Source organism: Mya arenaria, chromosome 11 (genome assembly GCF_026914265.1).
Source record: "Mya arenaria isolate MELC-2E11 chromosome 11, ASM2691426v1".
NCBI lineage: Eukaryota > Metazoa > Mollusca > Bivalvia > Myida > Myidae > Mya > Mya arenaria.
The window spans coordinates 24,744,689-24,760,684 of NC_069132.1; the positions used below are offsets into that span (position 1 = coordinate 24,744,689).

A 15,996-nucleotide genomic window follows, 5' to 3' on the forward strand; every position below is an offset into this window, starting at 1 on the left:
TTTCAAGGCCCATTTAAGCTTGTAAAAGAACACGTATATGCACATTGAATGGCAAGTATATACAGAACAGAACATAGATTGTATTCGACTTAAGCATAAAAACCCTCATCGTCACAATAATACGTAAAGAAACAAAAACATGAAAGTGTGTTGTATTATGATATGAAGCGTTAAAACATTGTTTCACTTTTAGGCATCGTATACGGTATCATCACTTATGGTTTATAGGTCCGTGGTATTATGTTCTCGTAAATGTCCTAGGCCAAACGTATCCATTTACTATATAGAATAAGTATATACACGTCCTGTGCACAACGTCATTGAATTATCGCAAGGTCTGTCAAAAAGGAATGTCGAAGCTATTAAAATGGTCGATATTCGAGTTGAAAGCGGATGTTTTGGTGAATTTAGTAGATTAGCCTCATACTACAGCCAACAATTTTAACCGATGACATTCCTGACATAAGAAAAACTTCAGAATGACATATTTGTCTACTTCAAACTAGCATCAAACTGATGAAATGAACTCCCTTATCAAAGAGATTTGTCCAGCTACTTAAATAGCAGGTGAATGAAGATTTATAAAGACAGTTTAAAAGCGTCTAGTGTTCTAAACATTTTGTTTAGCTTTACCCATTAGTTTTGCGTAACGATCGCGAAAAGAGCTGAATTATTCTGGTTGGCGGTTTTCTCACAATGCAGTATATTCGGTCTGTACGCACTCTCAAATTCGATAAAAAAAAATGCGTCTGTTTTTATGAAGTAAACGGTCATGATGGCAAATATTAATTAAAGCAATAATATGTCTTATGTTCATGACCCACAAATGTGCATGCATGTGTAGACGCATACATAGCAAAATACGCATGCAATATATTCATTAACATTGCTGTACAATACGACGTCATAACGTTCGATTTTAATTGTGTCTTTTTAATTGGTTGAATACGTTTCGCCTGTCAACAAACTGTGTTTAATACACATTAGATACATCCCAAAAGGTAATATAGAACGTGTTCGCAGAAGGTATTTAGCTACCCTCATACAAATCAATTTCTGGCCAACTCCTTTTAGAAACCAAATTTGTTTAGTAGAGTGTTAAATGGCTTCAAATGATGTATGTTAACCCGACTAGATATGAATTTGAGATATTTAACTTACCCGACTAGATATGAATTTGAGATATTTAAGTTAATGTGAAAAATATCTTAAACAGACACGTACATTTATAGCATACTATTTAAATTATCGAATCATTCAAAACACATTACCTGGTTAAATGGACGAACCCGGACCGCAACTTTGACACTATCCGATGTCGCTGGCATTTTTGCTATTTCATTTTAACCACAAAACGTAAATATCCAGTCGAAAAGAATAAATATTTAAGTCCCACTTTCACTTTATTTCTAAACAGAAAGAAATCACTACCCGGTTTTCTTTTATCTTGAAAGAAATCTTTTTAAAGTCTCCTTCATCGATTTGTGTTATCAAAAGCCGTTTTTGTTTGGCAAAAGATAAAATAATTTAGAAATGGATATGCAAATAGGCATTTAAACAAGCCTTCGAGTTCGCATTCGATATGCCGATAAAATCATGTTCTTATTAAGGTAAACCAATACCCGACTGATCAAACAACAGTGTTTTATTTCCTTTTAATTCACAACATGCACTTCCACTAGAACTGTGGCCTTCCAACAGCGCAGATGACAATTTATAAGCAGACGATACTTTGTCCTAATAAAGATAGAACCGCAAAAACCGATACAGCCAAATCAATACCCATTGAAGACTTCATTGATGGCACATAGTTGTTATTAAAAACTGTTCTATATCGCACCCATATATAATCTGAAATGTAATAAAACGCAAAATGTCTTTTAAAAGCGTTATAAATAAACAAACAACCGCTTGATTTGGTGCCCTGCATGTCAAAGCCTATTTGGGAGACATATCAAAACTGTGATACATTTTCTTTGAGTAACATTTATCGTAGAATGAAAAAGGATAAACCCCAATCAATTTTAATCCACCGACGTGACCTTATCTAAACTGACGACATACCAATTATTGCTAGTAACCAAAGTAACAAACAAATAATGATATTGTTTATCACTAACCCAATAGAGTTTTATGAATATCTATAGGAGCTGTCACCATTTCTTAGTTTAATCCCAAATAGAATGTTGCTAGTTGTGAAATATGCACTATTACTGCCAGATAAGATTTATCACAATTAATAATACTGTTTTAATATTCCAAACAGGATGAATAAATGTCGAAAACAATGGTTCTTATGAAGGATACCGAGTTGAATTTGAAAGAAATGAGCATAAAACATGGTATTTCTACCTCATGAGACTATAGTAGACCACAGTAAATATTTTAGCATTTACCTATCATTTAATATTTTTGCGCTTTCTGCTATTAAATACACCGTTACAATCTTGTTATCAGTAATTAATATTTTCCATAAATGCTATATTTAGTAAGTAGTTAAAGGTTTATCAGTCAAAATTGATGTTTGTTAAACAAGTGTATGTACTGATTTTGAATAAGAGTGCCATAATAAATAGTTATTCAGTATTTTAGGGCGATATTAATGTATGAGCAATAAGGTAGTCCAATAAAACTATAATAAAGCCCAAACTTTGTCCAATGACATGATGTTAACCAGGAACGAACTCACGAACTCCCGGAAGTAGAAATACCTATATTAGTACTTTAAGAAAGGGAAGATATAATTGCCCATCAAGGCTATGTGAACTGAAGATTAGAAATTGCATATAATTACAAACCAAACTTTTCAATTTAAAACTTTCATGTTATGGCAAAAGGTGAAGATAAAGCAATTTTAGTCGTTGAAAAAGGCTATTATTTACATTCCTTCCAATATAACTCATTCAACCGACATGAATCTCTGATAAGACCTTTCACTTAATTACAAACATAACTTTTCAAGTTAAAACTTTCTTGTTTTGACAGAAGGTGCAATTAAAGAAATTTTAGATATTGAAAAAAACAAACAATTATTCACAATCCTCCCTATATGACTCATTTACCCTACATGTTGTAGTATATTCTGCATATAATTACAACAAAACAGAACGAAACCCACACTTGTGATAAAACTTCGAAATACTGGTAAGTGTAGTGTGGAACTAGTTTTAATTCAAAATAATGTCAGAATAATTCTTTTTTTTTCCACTATTTTATTATATCTTTTTATGCAAAATGATTAAATATACCTTTTTCATAAATGTTCATGTAAAAAAATAATAATATTCAGCCAAAAACAACATTAATAATAAATAAAGTTATACAATTTAATTGATCAACATTCAAACACAATTAACTGGCAGATTAATGCAAATGGAATACTGGTAATTGGCTTTACATCATTTTTGCTGCAAATACACACACACATATATTAAAGCTCGTTTTCGATTTAAAGGGTTGATTGAATTAAATACTTTCCAAGAAACAGATAATTTGTCACCAGGTATAAGTAAGATTTTTTCAAGATTCAACACATTTATTAAGTAATTTGAACACAATCGTATTCCTCATTACACAATCAAAATATAATTCAGTTATACATATTTGCAATGATAACACAAATATAGAGTTATATATACAGTATAATTGTCGATTACGCAAAATAGAGTATGGGTACCTAATTGACCACATATTTTGGTGCATTCATCAGAATCGATCTGCGTAAAATTAATGAACAGAAAATTGGAAAAATCATTAATTGTCACACACAAATAAAATGTAAATGCCAATCATAGTTGACCTTTAAACAAAGTATGAGCATTTACAAAGCTTTGCAAACTTCAAATCAAGAAAAAAATAAGCTAGTTAATTAAGATTCATACAAATTTATTCAATACCTAAATATTATAACAATCATAGATTCATACAAATTTATTCAATACTTAAAAAAATATAACAATCTGATTAAATTGACATAGCATTTATACTGTAGATGAACAAAATATTTAATTAGTTTACATCAAGTGGAATGCTTTTAAAATATGATTGACTGTATTATTTTTATCCTGCATTAACTACAGATTATAAATAAACAAGAGCTTGCATAGGACAGCATGCATTAATGATGTTATATGTGCCTGTCAAAAACATTCAAGAAAAAAAAGATAAAAAGAATGTCAATCAAGGGCCATAATTTGTAATGAGGCTTATATGGAGTTATAAAGTGAAAATTTGCCCAAAAACTTTGACCAAACTTTTGAAGTCGTTCAAGGGCCATAAATGTATTTATAATAACATGGAGCTATGTCACCTAATTGAATTATGGCCATCAACAACTGTGCGAAGTATGAAGTGAATTGATAGAAGGGTATAAGAGAAATTTCCAACTTGCCCTAAAATAATCTGACATAATGTGCCCTAAAACTTTAACATAAGTTCCCAAGTCAATCAGGGGCCATAATTGGTATTTTAAGATTCATATGGAGTTATGGAAGCTAATTGTGTGATGGTCCTGAACAACAGTGTAAAGTATGAAGTGAACTGCATGAACAGTATTGGAGTTTTAAGTAAAAATGCAAACTTGCCCTTAATTATTTTACTGACAACAGGGCGAGCAGTGTAGCCATCTTTGAATAATCAAGCTTCAAATTAATAACATAGGACAATAATTTTATCTTTTGATGTATCGTTATATGCATTCGTTTATGGTTATTGTAAATCAGATAACCTACTTCATTATTTTTTCTCTGCCACTTTTGTAATTAGTATTAATGTTTTTTCTTTTGAAATGTTTTTCATGTCACATGATCAACCTTGTTAATAAGATATATCATGTATCATGAAAAATTTATATGTTTACATTACTTAATAAATATGTTTGAATCTGGAATCTCAAATCATAATTGAATTTAACATTATTGGTGTTGAAATTCTACCCAGGGAACTTAAGTATTTATATTTAGTATGTCACCATGAATGAGTTTGAAAAAGGCATATGATTGGCATTATATGCCAATTATAATTCATATGCCACTTTTGCCAATTAAATTTTAAAGTTTGAACTTAGGTGGTAAAAGTATAACAACAGTTTGATGTGAATTTATTGATTTAAACACAAGGGTTTTAGCTAGAGGTATAAGAGGGTGACCTCGTCCTTTTTGGTAGCAAAAGGGCGGATTCGTGGTCTAGTGGTAACACACTCTGCCCATATGAGGACCAGCATTTGAACCCTTTCGCCATTTAAGGATTGAATACTGTTGATAGTCAAATAGTATCTATGCTTTGTTTAAAAGCTTATAATATGATTTACAACAGAGTGACAAATGCCCTGAAGTGCCATCCAGTTGAATGGATTATGCAATTACTAACATGCTTATATTTAGGAAGAGCTAACATGAACTTTAACCATACGCCAGCCCTCATGATGGTTGACGTCGAGTGTGGAGAATACAATGCAGGTATAGGTAGGGACATGGGTCTTGCACACCATACATCTTTTTTATGTACCGAACACATGTGTAACCGGGTATATGATGTGTATATAGCGGCACTTATACTGTCTCGCTATAGAGCTAGCTTTTATAGCGACGCGGTAAAGTGTCCGCCTGCAGAGCGAGAGGTCGTGGGTTCGAACCCCGACAGGTGCACATAGCAATTTGTGCAGTCTGTTACAGTTGGCGCCCAACGAGGGACCCGTGTTGCATGATAAGCCTCAAGGTAATTGCAAATTGACCTTTGTCTCCGAAATTCGAGGACGAATTTCAAAATGGAGGGGGAATGTGTAACCTGGTATACGATGTGTATATAGCGGCACTTATACTGTCTCGCTATAGAGCTAGCTTTTATAGCGACGCGGTAGAGTGTCCGCCTGCATAGCGAGAGGTCGTGGGTTCGAACCCCGACAGGTGCACATAGCAATTTGTGCAGTCTGTTACACATGTGCCATTTAATTTAAAAATCCCTCTTTGCATGACAAAGTTACATCCTGGACACAACCAACTGTACTGCATATTCATATATGCATTATGCAGCATTCCTTAATGATGAATCTGTAAGTGTGACCCTGACCTTTGAGGTAGGGACTACCAGTAAGGTCTTGCTTGCAACACGCTGTCTTTATGTAACAAACACATATGCCAATTAAATTTCAAATCCATTGCTGTATGACAAAGTTACAGCCCTCTTTTGGGGGCATTAAAATACGTATATCTTAATGTCTGGCAGCTGAAAGCTAAATCTACTTTAATTAAACACATTTTAAAACATTTTTTGTCAATTTTATTATAATTCAGGTTTTCGCAGCCAAAAACAAAGTGCCTTTTCATCCTTAAAACCGTGTCCATTTAATGCAGCACTTTGTCCTTTTTAAACCCTGGCTTAAACCCTTATCTTTTAGAAAAATGAATCAGCATAAAATTGTAGTGTACAAAAATAATGAAACTGTACTTATATATAACTTGGCAGCCTGTACATCTTTGATTTTAAAGTTACCGTTATCAATCTAAAGAATGACCCTCTTGACCAGGCCACTGTAATGCATTTTTCATGGACAAAAAGTAAACTGTACATGCAATTTTATTCTTTAACAGTCATTCAATGACATTAAAATTGCACAAATACAAACAACCATGGTCAACATATACAAGGTAAAATATCACAGGAAAACGAACATAACTTTTAATAGAAAAAATATCAAAATTAAAATTGATAAAGCCTGCCAATTTGTACAGTAGATCAAGGGGTACAATTCAATAAATATAAAGGTATAAGCAATGCAGAGTTCCCAAAGTTGTCTAACAACAAGGGGCACAATTAAAAATGCAGAGTTCCCAAGTTTTTTGACAACAAGGGGCACAATTGGCAATGCAGAGTTCCCAAAGTTGTCTAACAACAAGGGGCACAATTAAAAATGCAGAGTTCCCAAAGTTGTTTGACAACAAGGGGCACATTTCAATGCAGAGTTCCCAGAGCTGTCTGACAACAAGGGGCACATTTCAATGCAGAGTTCCCAAAGTTGTCTGACAACAAGGGGCACATTTCAATGCAGAGTTCCCAAAGTTGTCTGACAACAAGGGGCACAATTGGCAATGCAGAGTTCCCAAAGTTGTCTGACAACAAGGGGCACAATTAAAAATGCAGAGTTCCCAAAGTTGTCTGACAACAAGGGGCACAATTGGCATTGCAGAGTTTCCAAAGTTGTCTGACAACAAGGGGCACATTTCAATGCAGAGTTCCCAAAGTTGTTTGACAACAAGGGGCACAATTGGCAATGCAGAGTTCCCAAAGTTGTCTGACAACAAGGGGCACAATTGGCAATGCAGAGTTCCCAAAGTTGTCTAAACAACAAGGGGCACAATTGGCATTGCAGAGTTTCCAAAGTTGTCTGACAACAAGGGGCACATTTCAATGCAGAGTTCCCAAAGTTGTTTGACAACAAGGGGCACAATTGGCAATGCAGAGTTCCCAAAGTTGTCTGACAACAAGGGGCACAATTGGCAATGCAGAGTTCCCAAAGTTGTCTAAACAACAAGGGGCACAATTAAAAATGCAGAGTTCCCAAAGTTGTTTGACAACAAGGGGCACATTTCAATGCAGAGTTCCCAGAAATGTCTGACAACAAGGGGCACATTTCAATGCAGAGTTCCCAGAGTTGTCTGACAACAAGGGGCACAATTGGCGATGCAGAGTTCCCAAAGTTGTCTGACAACAAGGGGCACATGTCAATGCAGAGTTCCCAAAGTTGTCTGACAACAAGGGGCACAATTAGCTATACAAATATAGAAACTGTGGTTATAAACTGAAAGCAAACGCAGATACCGGGAAGTCCATATAGATTTTTAGTGGCTTTTGATATGACAATCCTTTTACAGATAAGACAAGTCCATTTGATTCTTGCTACACATGAACGTATTGTCTTTGGCAACTATTGCACCAAGTTTCATTTGAATATCTGAAACAGTTTGTTTTCTTTATGCTGATGACAATGACACAAAGGCTAAGACAATATCTTATTCCCTGAGGTACAGACATTGAAGTTAAAATGTGTCCCAACTATTTTGACTTAGACACCACTCATTTATTTTTTGAAGAAAATTCCTGCTGTAATTTACTACTCTGTTGCACTATGGAAGAAATCATGTTTCACATCTTCATAGTCAAATTCATTTATCAGTGTACACTGTGAAACTATCCCTGCATACTGATCTCATGTTTCCAGTACGTCCTTTATACAGCTACAAGGTTTCGCTAAAATCAGGCCCAGGAAATTATAATAATATGTATACATGACTTGAGGTTATGTTTTCTAAGAGATATAACTCCTACTACAATGCACTGCTCTGTGGTACAAGGGAAGTAATCCAGGCACACAGCTTTGTGAGCGTATCATTGTCCATTTCATGTAACAGCCCAGGCACTCTGTGAAACTGTCCCTGCACGCCCAGCTCCTTCAGTCTCCTGAAAGTCGCCTCTCCCCAGGAGTAGTCAACCAGCGTGTCAATCTCTCCATGGGACATGAATAATGGAGGGATCCCTGAGTTATCCTTCTCTAGCGCCTGACATTAAACAGAGAAACAAGGGGTAATACTTGAAAATAAAAAACACTTGGATGGAATAGATAACACGTTAATTTTTTGTACGTTTTCTTATCATTCAAAAGTAAGTTTAACACAGTCCTCCAAAGAGCACTAACATACCAGTCATCAACAAACGTATTGGGTTTTAGTGAAGAGCCATCACTTTTTCAACAAATTTCACAGAGTCAATGTGTCGTCATATTGAAAGGCCAATTTTTGAAAATAAAATAAAGAAACAGCTTTTATTTTCTAAACAGATTTTATTTATTATAGAAGAGTGATGTGACTTGATTGATAGATTTTAATATACAAATGTACAAAAAAAAATTCAAATTGGTGCATTTAAATCAACCCACAAACATTGTAGACCTACATGTACAATCAAAGCTTGGCAAAATCATTTCAGTTGAGCTCACCTCATACACTGTTGACTGTTCGCTAAGGAAACTGGACATTGCAAACACCCCAGCAATTCCTCGGAGGTGTTTGTAACCTAGATGCAAGGCCATTCCTCCACCCATGGAAAACCCTCCTGTAATACATACAATTGTTGAACAAGTACAAAGGTGAATCTTGTGATAATAATATTCAATTTATCACATGTTTGTGTTTGTGTCCGTAATGCAGCTCACACGCACCATTCATCCAGCAATTCCATCAAAAGCCTTCAGTAACATAAACTTACACCAATGTGATTATGATGGTAACCGCCCATGTGTAGTGTACCCAAACAGATATCCCTCCTGTCATAAATACATGCATATTTAGAGCATATGTGTAAATATGAATAAAGGTTTGTAATGTTGGGAATTAAAGTTTCTTTTACTTTAAATCCGGAAGCAAAATACATGTAGGATAATATTACATATTTCAACATAAATAAATGCAGTCTTACTTTACCTAAATTGCACTGGATATAATTGTCAGGTTGTTGTTTTTATTTTAGCACAGGGTATGTAAACATTTGAAAACAAATATCTTGTTCATACCTACAAATGCTGATCTTTTTGATTGGTATACCCAAGTTTTTTTAAACATACAACAGGAATCCTCTTATCAACATGTGAACAACAAAAACTCGTATCATCAACTTCTAATCAATTTCAGTTAAATAATATGCCCGTGTTTTAAAACACATTAAATAATTTGCTTTTAAAATCAAATACATGTATACACTTATGTTTGAACTATCAAATGCAATTAATTCATTGGAAAATTGTAGTCAGCACTCTGTCTCAGTAAATCGTACCAATGATGATCCTATTGAGGGGTATACCAAGGTCCACCTCACACTGCACGAGCTCAGCAAGCTGGGTCGCCATGGCCCCCACTGTGTCGTTGTCGGGTGAGTTTGGGGAAATCTGTGACCTGTCATACCACACTGTGGATAGGTTTCCCATCATTGGCGTGTACGGTCTGAACAATGATAAATTTGTCAAACATCTAGCACGGGTGAAATTTTGAAACCTAAAATTATGGTACTGAAAATTGTTTTTTCATGACTGAAATGGTTTTTTTTAACGGTACCCTTTACAGAAGAAATATTTCACCAATGATCTAGGCATAGTTTGTATGAGGCACAAATATCATTATTCATCTTTTGTTTTCAACATTTTATCTGCACACCTATAAAAGATACTGATGGTAAATGATAGGAAAGCTAAAAAAAAAAGTAAAAATATAACAAAAGCATGTGGGGGTTTCAATATCGCAACACTAATTGGCATTAGCAAAGATGTTTTTAATCATCTTGGACATTTCTTGTGTGCTCCTGTAAAAAGAAGTCTATTTAGTACAAAAACTATTAATCAATTGTCTCTGTTGGCCAGTTTTATGGACTGGAATATCATTGTAAAGCATTTGACTGTCCACATGCATCAAAGCAGAACCTTAAATCAGAGCAATCACTTAATTTTAAATACATATATGCTGATGGCACCATTTTCAACTTTTACCTCGGAGGTGCTGTTGGATATAGAATCCTCAAATGTGGAAATGTGAGCTGCTTCATCCCCAAAACCATGTTAACCCATTCCTGGACTCCAATGCCTGTGTCACCTGTATAAAAAAAATCGGTTAAAAAGAGTTGGGTTAAAACGATACCACTCAACTATAATCAATGATGTAGTCAACAGCACATACTCATCACCTAGGAATGGACATGGCCAAGGTGCAAAGGAATCTGACAAGTTGTTTATTACACTGGAGCCCTTGAGTGAACAAGTTTGTTTGTTAGCATTCATGATTCACCAATTGTTTGGAAAGTGATATATTATATCGGGAAATCAGTACAGTGGTAGCAGGGCCTCAAAATCAGTATTTTAATGCCAATGCACTTTCAAATAAAACCCCTACAACTTAAGTTTTTAATTCATAAATAAATGAAAAATATAATTAAGATATCACTAACTAAAAAATTACAGTACATACGGACCAAAATTGTATAATATAATACATCACTTGTCAATCAAAACATACTGGTGGTGGTAGTGGTACACATGATTGTTTATTGTATATTATTCAAAACTGAAAGTGTTCAACGACTGTGACTATTTGAGGTAAAATTTAAGAGCAAATGGAATAAAATAATGTTATGTCCTTGCAGCCTTGAACACTTAATGGTAAAGTATAATGCCGGTTGAATAAACAATATCTGAGATGTGACCAAAAGTCATAAAATGTCGAAAAACTCCACATTCTTAGTCATTCAGGGGCCAATTTTTTTTATTTTTAAGATCATAAAACAGTTGTCTAACTTATGATGGCCCTTAGTATCAAGTCATCTGATTGAATGTTTTTTGAGATATATATAGTAAAAAGTGCCAACAAGCTGAAAATTTAACCACACTTTGTAAGTCAGTCACGGGGCTATAACTTGCTTCAAAAGTTATCTAGAGTCATCTAAATTTATTGTTTGATCGCCTTTTACACTTGTGTGAAGTATCAAGTGAACTGAATGATATGGTCAAAACCCCAAATGTGCCGAAATTTTTAAGCGAACTTCCTTGACAATCATTGATCTCATCAATCACTTGTTGTTTTTTTCTTGTTCCTTATTGATAGTACTTAAAAGGGTTTTCCCCCTTTTCTGTTAAAATGCACTGACGGCTGCTACCCTTCAACAAACTAGAAAACAACTCCTTAGCCAATCAAGGGACATAATTTGTATTAAGGTTAATATGATATAGAGTTGTCTTACTTAATTGATTGATATCCTTTAAAAACTGTACTGCATCATGTATCAAATCAATTAATGTGTAAGGGAATGTAAAACATGATATTAAGATATTTCAAGAGTAAGGTTAAGGCCCTAAACTGGCCCATATATCCTCAAACCACTAAGGTAAGAAGCCTTAGAAGGGGCATGTTTGATGATGATCCCAAGGAGTAGATTGAGGGCTATACATCATGGACCTGCAACCTTCTCTTCACTACCACTAAATTATATGTCTGGTGTCATACGGTATTGTTAAAATAGTTCGCAAAAATGATGTTATATCATTTGATTCTTTTGCCCTCTTGTAATTTATCCTGGATACATATGAAGAGGAATATGACACCTAATCACCGGTTTCCACTTTCGTTTACCAAAACTACAAAAATCAGATAAATTATTTTCTCAGCACGTTTGTCAGTCTTTTACAAGAAATCCTTTGAATATATGTTGTATATATTTACCAGATCCATGCAAGAAAATTACTGATCCTAAAGCCCGTTCGCCTGTTTGGGGAACAACTCTTGTGAGAAATCTTTTCATGGGCGCGGCCATTTTTTCCCACAATGCCAACCTCCTGCAAAGTGCGCCTGCCCGAACCCGTAAACCATTTTGTCGCTAGTGTAAACAACAATAATAATGAATTTCATTTAATTCGGATATAACATTAAAATCACATTATATCTAGTGAGTACTTATAAACAAATATATGTTCTATACAATTTCAAAGATGTTATTCGTAACAGTTCTACATTTACTCAAAAAAGTAATTCTAAAACTGCAACCGGTGTCTGATTAAAATATTGCTCTAGTTGTCAAGAAGTGATATGTACTATGTGTTTGGTATGTTTATTTCTAATCGAAGACGAGACTTCTGCAATTCTCTTTGTCTGACAGTTTCATAATTCTATTCAATTAGTCCTGAATAACCTCAATGCTAGTCTTAATGAATTGCTTTTAAGAGTACAACACCAAAAATATGTGTGTCACAATGATAAATGATGGTCTCCAGAAATATGGAAGGTATGATATTTGTAACAGCATGTACATGTAACTTTGTCTCTGTTACACTTCCAGGTTGCTGCTCTCAATATGATGTGACAATTCTCCCGATAAAGTCAAAATGGCGTCTCGAGATGCTGATTCTGATGGGTCGTTCACACCATCAGATGGGAGCGACACAGAGGAGAGCTCTCCAAGAGATTCTGATTATGGAAGTGATGAAGATATTCATAGGTATGTGTGGCTTCTAAGAAGTGCTTTATTGAAAATTGCTATTAAGTGTTCCCACATAGCATGCAGTATAGTTAACTGCTTCTGCAAATTTGATTTCTATTGTATTTTTGTCATTACTTATGTCATAATGTGATATTTAATTTATGAAATGTATGCAATGTCGAGTACTGTGTGAGAATTGCATTGCAGTAATATGCATGTTATTGATGAATATTGCATTATATATTTTGATATGGTTTGAAAAGCAAACTGAATGTGACAGAATATGTACTTTTTATGTATATATATATATATCAAAATAATGTGTCTACTACATGTATAAATCAATTTTTGACATTTTGATCTAGTCTAATAAATTTGATTGTTGATGAATCTATATACCTGCTGTATGAATCATTATTCTATATACCTGCTTTATGAATCTCTTTACCTGCTTTATTAATCTATATACCTACTTTACTTATTATGTAGTGATTTTTTCATTCAGATCAAAGAACTCCTTGAACATACAGTGGACAGGGTATGCAAGGAAGACCCCAATTATTTTGTTTAACTCAGAAGTTGTCTTCAACAAGAGACTCAATGTGCGCACAGTCGGAGGTATGATAATGTGTACATGTACATTTATGTGGATTTTATGCCAAGTCATTTTTTGCTTTCAGTCTTAGTTTTACAACAAAAACCTTTTTAATTAGTAAATTGACAAAAAGAAAGAAGACTAAAGCTGGCATAAAATCATCACTATAAATTATCATAGCTGTTTATATACATATTATAAAAGTGCAATTTTATCTGATGGTAATGACATAATGCACCTGCATGAAATAATCTTAAATGTATTTGATTAAAAACTTGCAAATAGCAATGAAACAAATTTATACAGACAATTGTTTTCTTACTTTTTGTATTATTTTGTTTTTTCAGAGCGCTATCACATGGCATACAAGTTTGGCAACTCAGAATGTAAGATAGTTCGCACCATCTTGAACAGCCATGGTTTCCATGAGGTACATCCGAACAGCTCAGACTACAATATTGTATGGACAGGAGCTCATCTGAAGCCCTTTACACTACGCAGTCTTTCAGAGTTCCAGAAAATCAACCACTTTCCAAGGCTAGTTGAATTAATGCACAAAATTTTTCCTGATTAATATGTAGAAAATACATGTATATATTTCTTCAACCAGGTGTGACACAAACATGAGGTCTTTAACTTTGGTTGTGTCACCTGCATACATGACAGAAAAAAAAGAATAATGTTGTAGGCTGTGATGTCTTACTTTCGTGTCTGCTCTTTAACTTTAATTATTTCTATATGTAGGGACTCTTAGAGTTATGACCCTTGAATAATAAAAAATTACTAATGAAAACGGCTCCATACTATTGAGTGGTGGCACATATATTTCACTGAATTCTAGTTTAAAATTTTACATGTATAAATGTATATGCTATTCATAAATTAAACGAAATGTATACATGTATACACTCGGTATAATTATTCATTTAGTGTCAAGTGTAAACATATGTATAATTACATTAAATGAATAAAAGGTTAAGGATGATATCATAACATCAATTAATAAATGATTTTGCTATGTTTTCAGGTCCTATGAGCTGACAAGAAAAGATAGATTGTTTAAAAATATACAGCGCATGCAATCCATAAAGGTGATTCTTTTTTATAATTATTCATAAATGTTATATAGTTCAAAATTAAATGCTGACGGTATTTACTTTTGCTGGATTTTGACAACAGCTGGAAGCTGATGTAAAATACCCTCGGCTCTGTTTCCTCGGTACAAACCAGTACATTTTAAGAGGCCATGAAAAGTACCCCTGGTGGGTATTGAAGCCACAAGCCCTTGGGTGAGAGGAGAACACCTATACCACTAGATCACTCTCATTCCTGGAAATAGTTAGATAGTTAAGTGATGTCATAGTTCATGTGCATGTTAGATCAGATTTGCTGGATTTTTGTTTGAGAAAAATTGTCAGGTTAACAAGTTTTGAGTTTCAGATTTTCAAGTTTATTTTTGGCTATTAAGTGAAATAATTAACATTTTGTGTGAAAGAGGAATAACATGACTTTCAATTTCTTAAGCGACCATGTTATTTATTTGTATAAGATAATGTTATTCTATTTACATAAACATATTGCTTTTCAAGGTGAACTATTTTTACGCCATTTGAGCATGTAAGCTTTAGGCATTCTGCATGTAAAGTGACATGTAAATATTGACATTCATGTTTACAGGGAATGAAGCACTTTGATATAATCCCTGCCAGCTTTGTACTTCCCGGGGAATACCAGGACTTTTGTAGTAAGTACACATGTATATGGAAATCATGAATACTTTCATGATGTTCAAAATTACGAGGTATAAAATAGGACAAGAGAAAAATTGGAAAATATGAAACTTTTATGATATCAAATTTGAAAAGATGCTATGATATGTAAAATTTTATGATCTAATATAAATTGCAGATTTTAAACAATTGTACCAAATGTTTTCATACTGTAGTCTTCATTTAAAGAAAATTGGGTTAACTGTCAGTCATCAAAATTAGACTTTTGGACAAATAAGCATCAATACTTGATTTAATATTTGCTTGATATAAAACATTTGAACAAGCCCTGTCATAAAAAATCTATGATTTGAGCAAGTTTGTAACCTATTTTACCTGTGCAGGGATCCCTGGCACAAGCTAATTTCAACCACTGTACTCTATTTACAAACTCATACCATGTTTTCAGCTGCCTTCCTTAAAGACAAGGGACCATGGATTGTGAAACCTGTTGCATCCTCAAGAGGAAGGGGCATCTTCCTCGTCAATCATGTAAGACCTATATCTTAAAACTTAACATCCGATTTAACATTTGTATGTGCTCATTGAAGTGTTCAGTTCTGAACTGATTCAAGCTATTGTCATTGCTTGATTTTAGTTGGTGGGAGACATTATGTGTCATGTTTG

At 34.0% G+C, this 15,996-nt stretch overlaps 3 protein-coding genes across 24 annotated transcripts in view; 1 reads left to right on the forward strand and 2 right to left on the reverse strand.

Annotated features, from left to right (window-relative positions):
* The window catches only part of LOC128209004 (kinesin-like protein KIF28P), a 42,414-nt gene extending 40,543 nt beyond the window's left edge, over nucleotides 1-1,871 (reverse strand). For 2 of the 5 annotated variants that reach the window (XM_052912801.1, XM_052912797.1), the window contains exon 1: nucleotides 1,272-1,868. In XM_052912801.1, the coding sequence (XP_052768761.1) occupies nucleotides 1,272-1,328 (57 nt within the window). In that variant the 5' untranslated portion in view covers nucleotides 1,329-1,868. Of the gene's footprint in view, nucleotides 1-1,271 lie in introns of all 5 variants that reach the window. The other 3 variants (XM_052912799.1, XM_052912800.1, XM_052912798.1) reach the window with 2 other exon arrangements.
* Nucleotides 1,872-3,417: 1,546 nt separating this feature from the next.
* Nucleotides 3,418-15,996, reverse strand: part of LOC128207564 (lysophospholipase-like protein 1) — a 220,332-nt gene continuing 207,753 nt past the window's right edge. The window contains exons 1-5 of one of the 2 annotated variants that reach the window (XM_052910577.1): nucleotides 12,252-12,378; nucleotides 10,529-10,631; nucleotides 9,823-9,989; nucleotides 8,990-9,105; nucleotides 3,418-8,552 (exon numbers count right to left, since the gene is read on the reverse strand). In XM_052910577.1, the coding sequence (XP_052766537.1) occupies nucleotides 8,322-8,552; nucleotides 8,990-9,105; nucleotides 9,823-9,989; nucleotides 10,529-10,631; nucleotides 12,252-12,342 (708 nt within the window). In that variant the 5' untranslated portion in view covers nucleotides 12,343-12,378 and the 3' untranslated portion in view covers nucleotides 3,418-8,321. Of the gene's footprint in view, nucleotides 8,553-8,989; nucleotides 9,106-9,822; nucleotides 9,990-10,528; nucleotides 10,632-12,251; nucleotides 12,379-15,996 lie in introns of those variants that run through there. The other variant, XM_052910578.1, reaches the window with a different exon arrangement.
* LOC128207557 (tubulin polyglutamylase TTLL5-like) overlaps nucleotides 12,372-15,996 on the forward strand; it is a 43,163-nt gene continuing 39,538 nt past the window's right edge. For all 17 annotated transcript variants that reach the window (XM_052910555.1, XM_052910544.1, XM_052910543.1 and 14 more), the window contains exons 1-7: nucleotides 12,372-12,474; nucleotides 12,865-13,023; nucleotides 13,511-13,623; nucleotides 13,948-14,137; nucleotides 14,628-14,691; nucleotides 15,278-15,344; nucleotides 15,779-15,861. In XM_052910555.1, coding sequence (XP_052766515.1) covers nucleotides 12,911-13,023; nucleotides 13,511-13,623; nucleotides 13,948-14,137; nucleotides 14,628-14,691; nucleotides 15,278-15,344; nucleotides 15,779-15,861 — 630 coding nt within the window. In that variant the 5' untranslated portion in view covers nucleotides 12,372-12,474; nucleotides 12,865-12,910. The remainder of the gene's footprint in view (nucleotides 12,475-12,864; nucleotides 13,024-13,510; nucleotides 13,624-13,947; nucleotides 14,138-14,627; nucleotides 14,692-15,277; nucleotides 15,345-15,778; nucleotides 15,862-15,996) is intronic.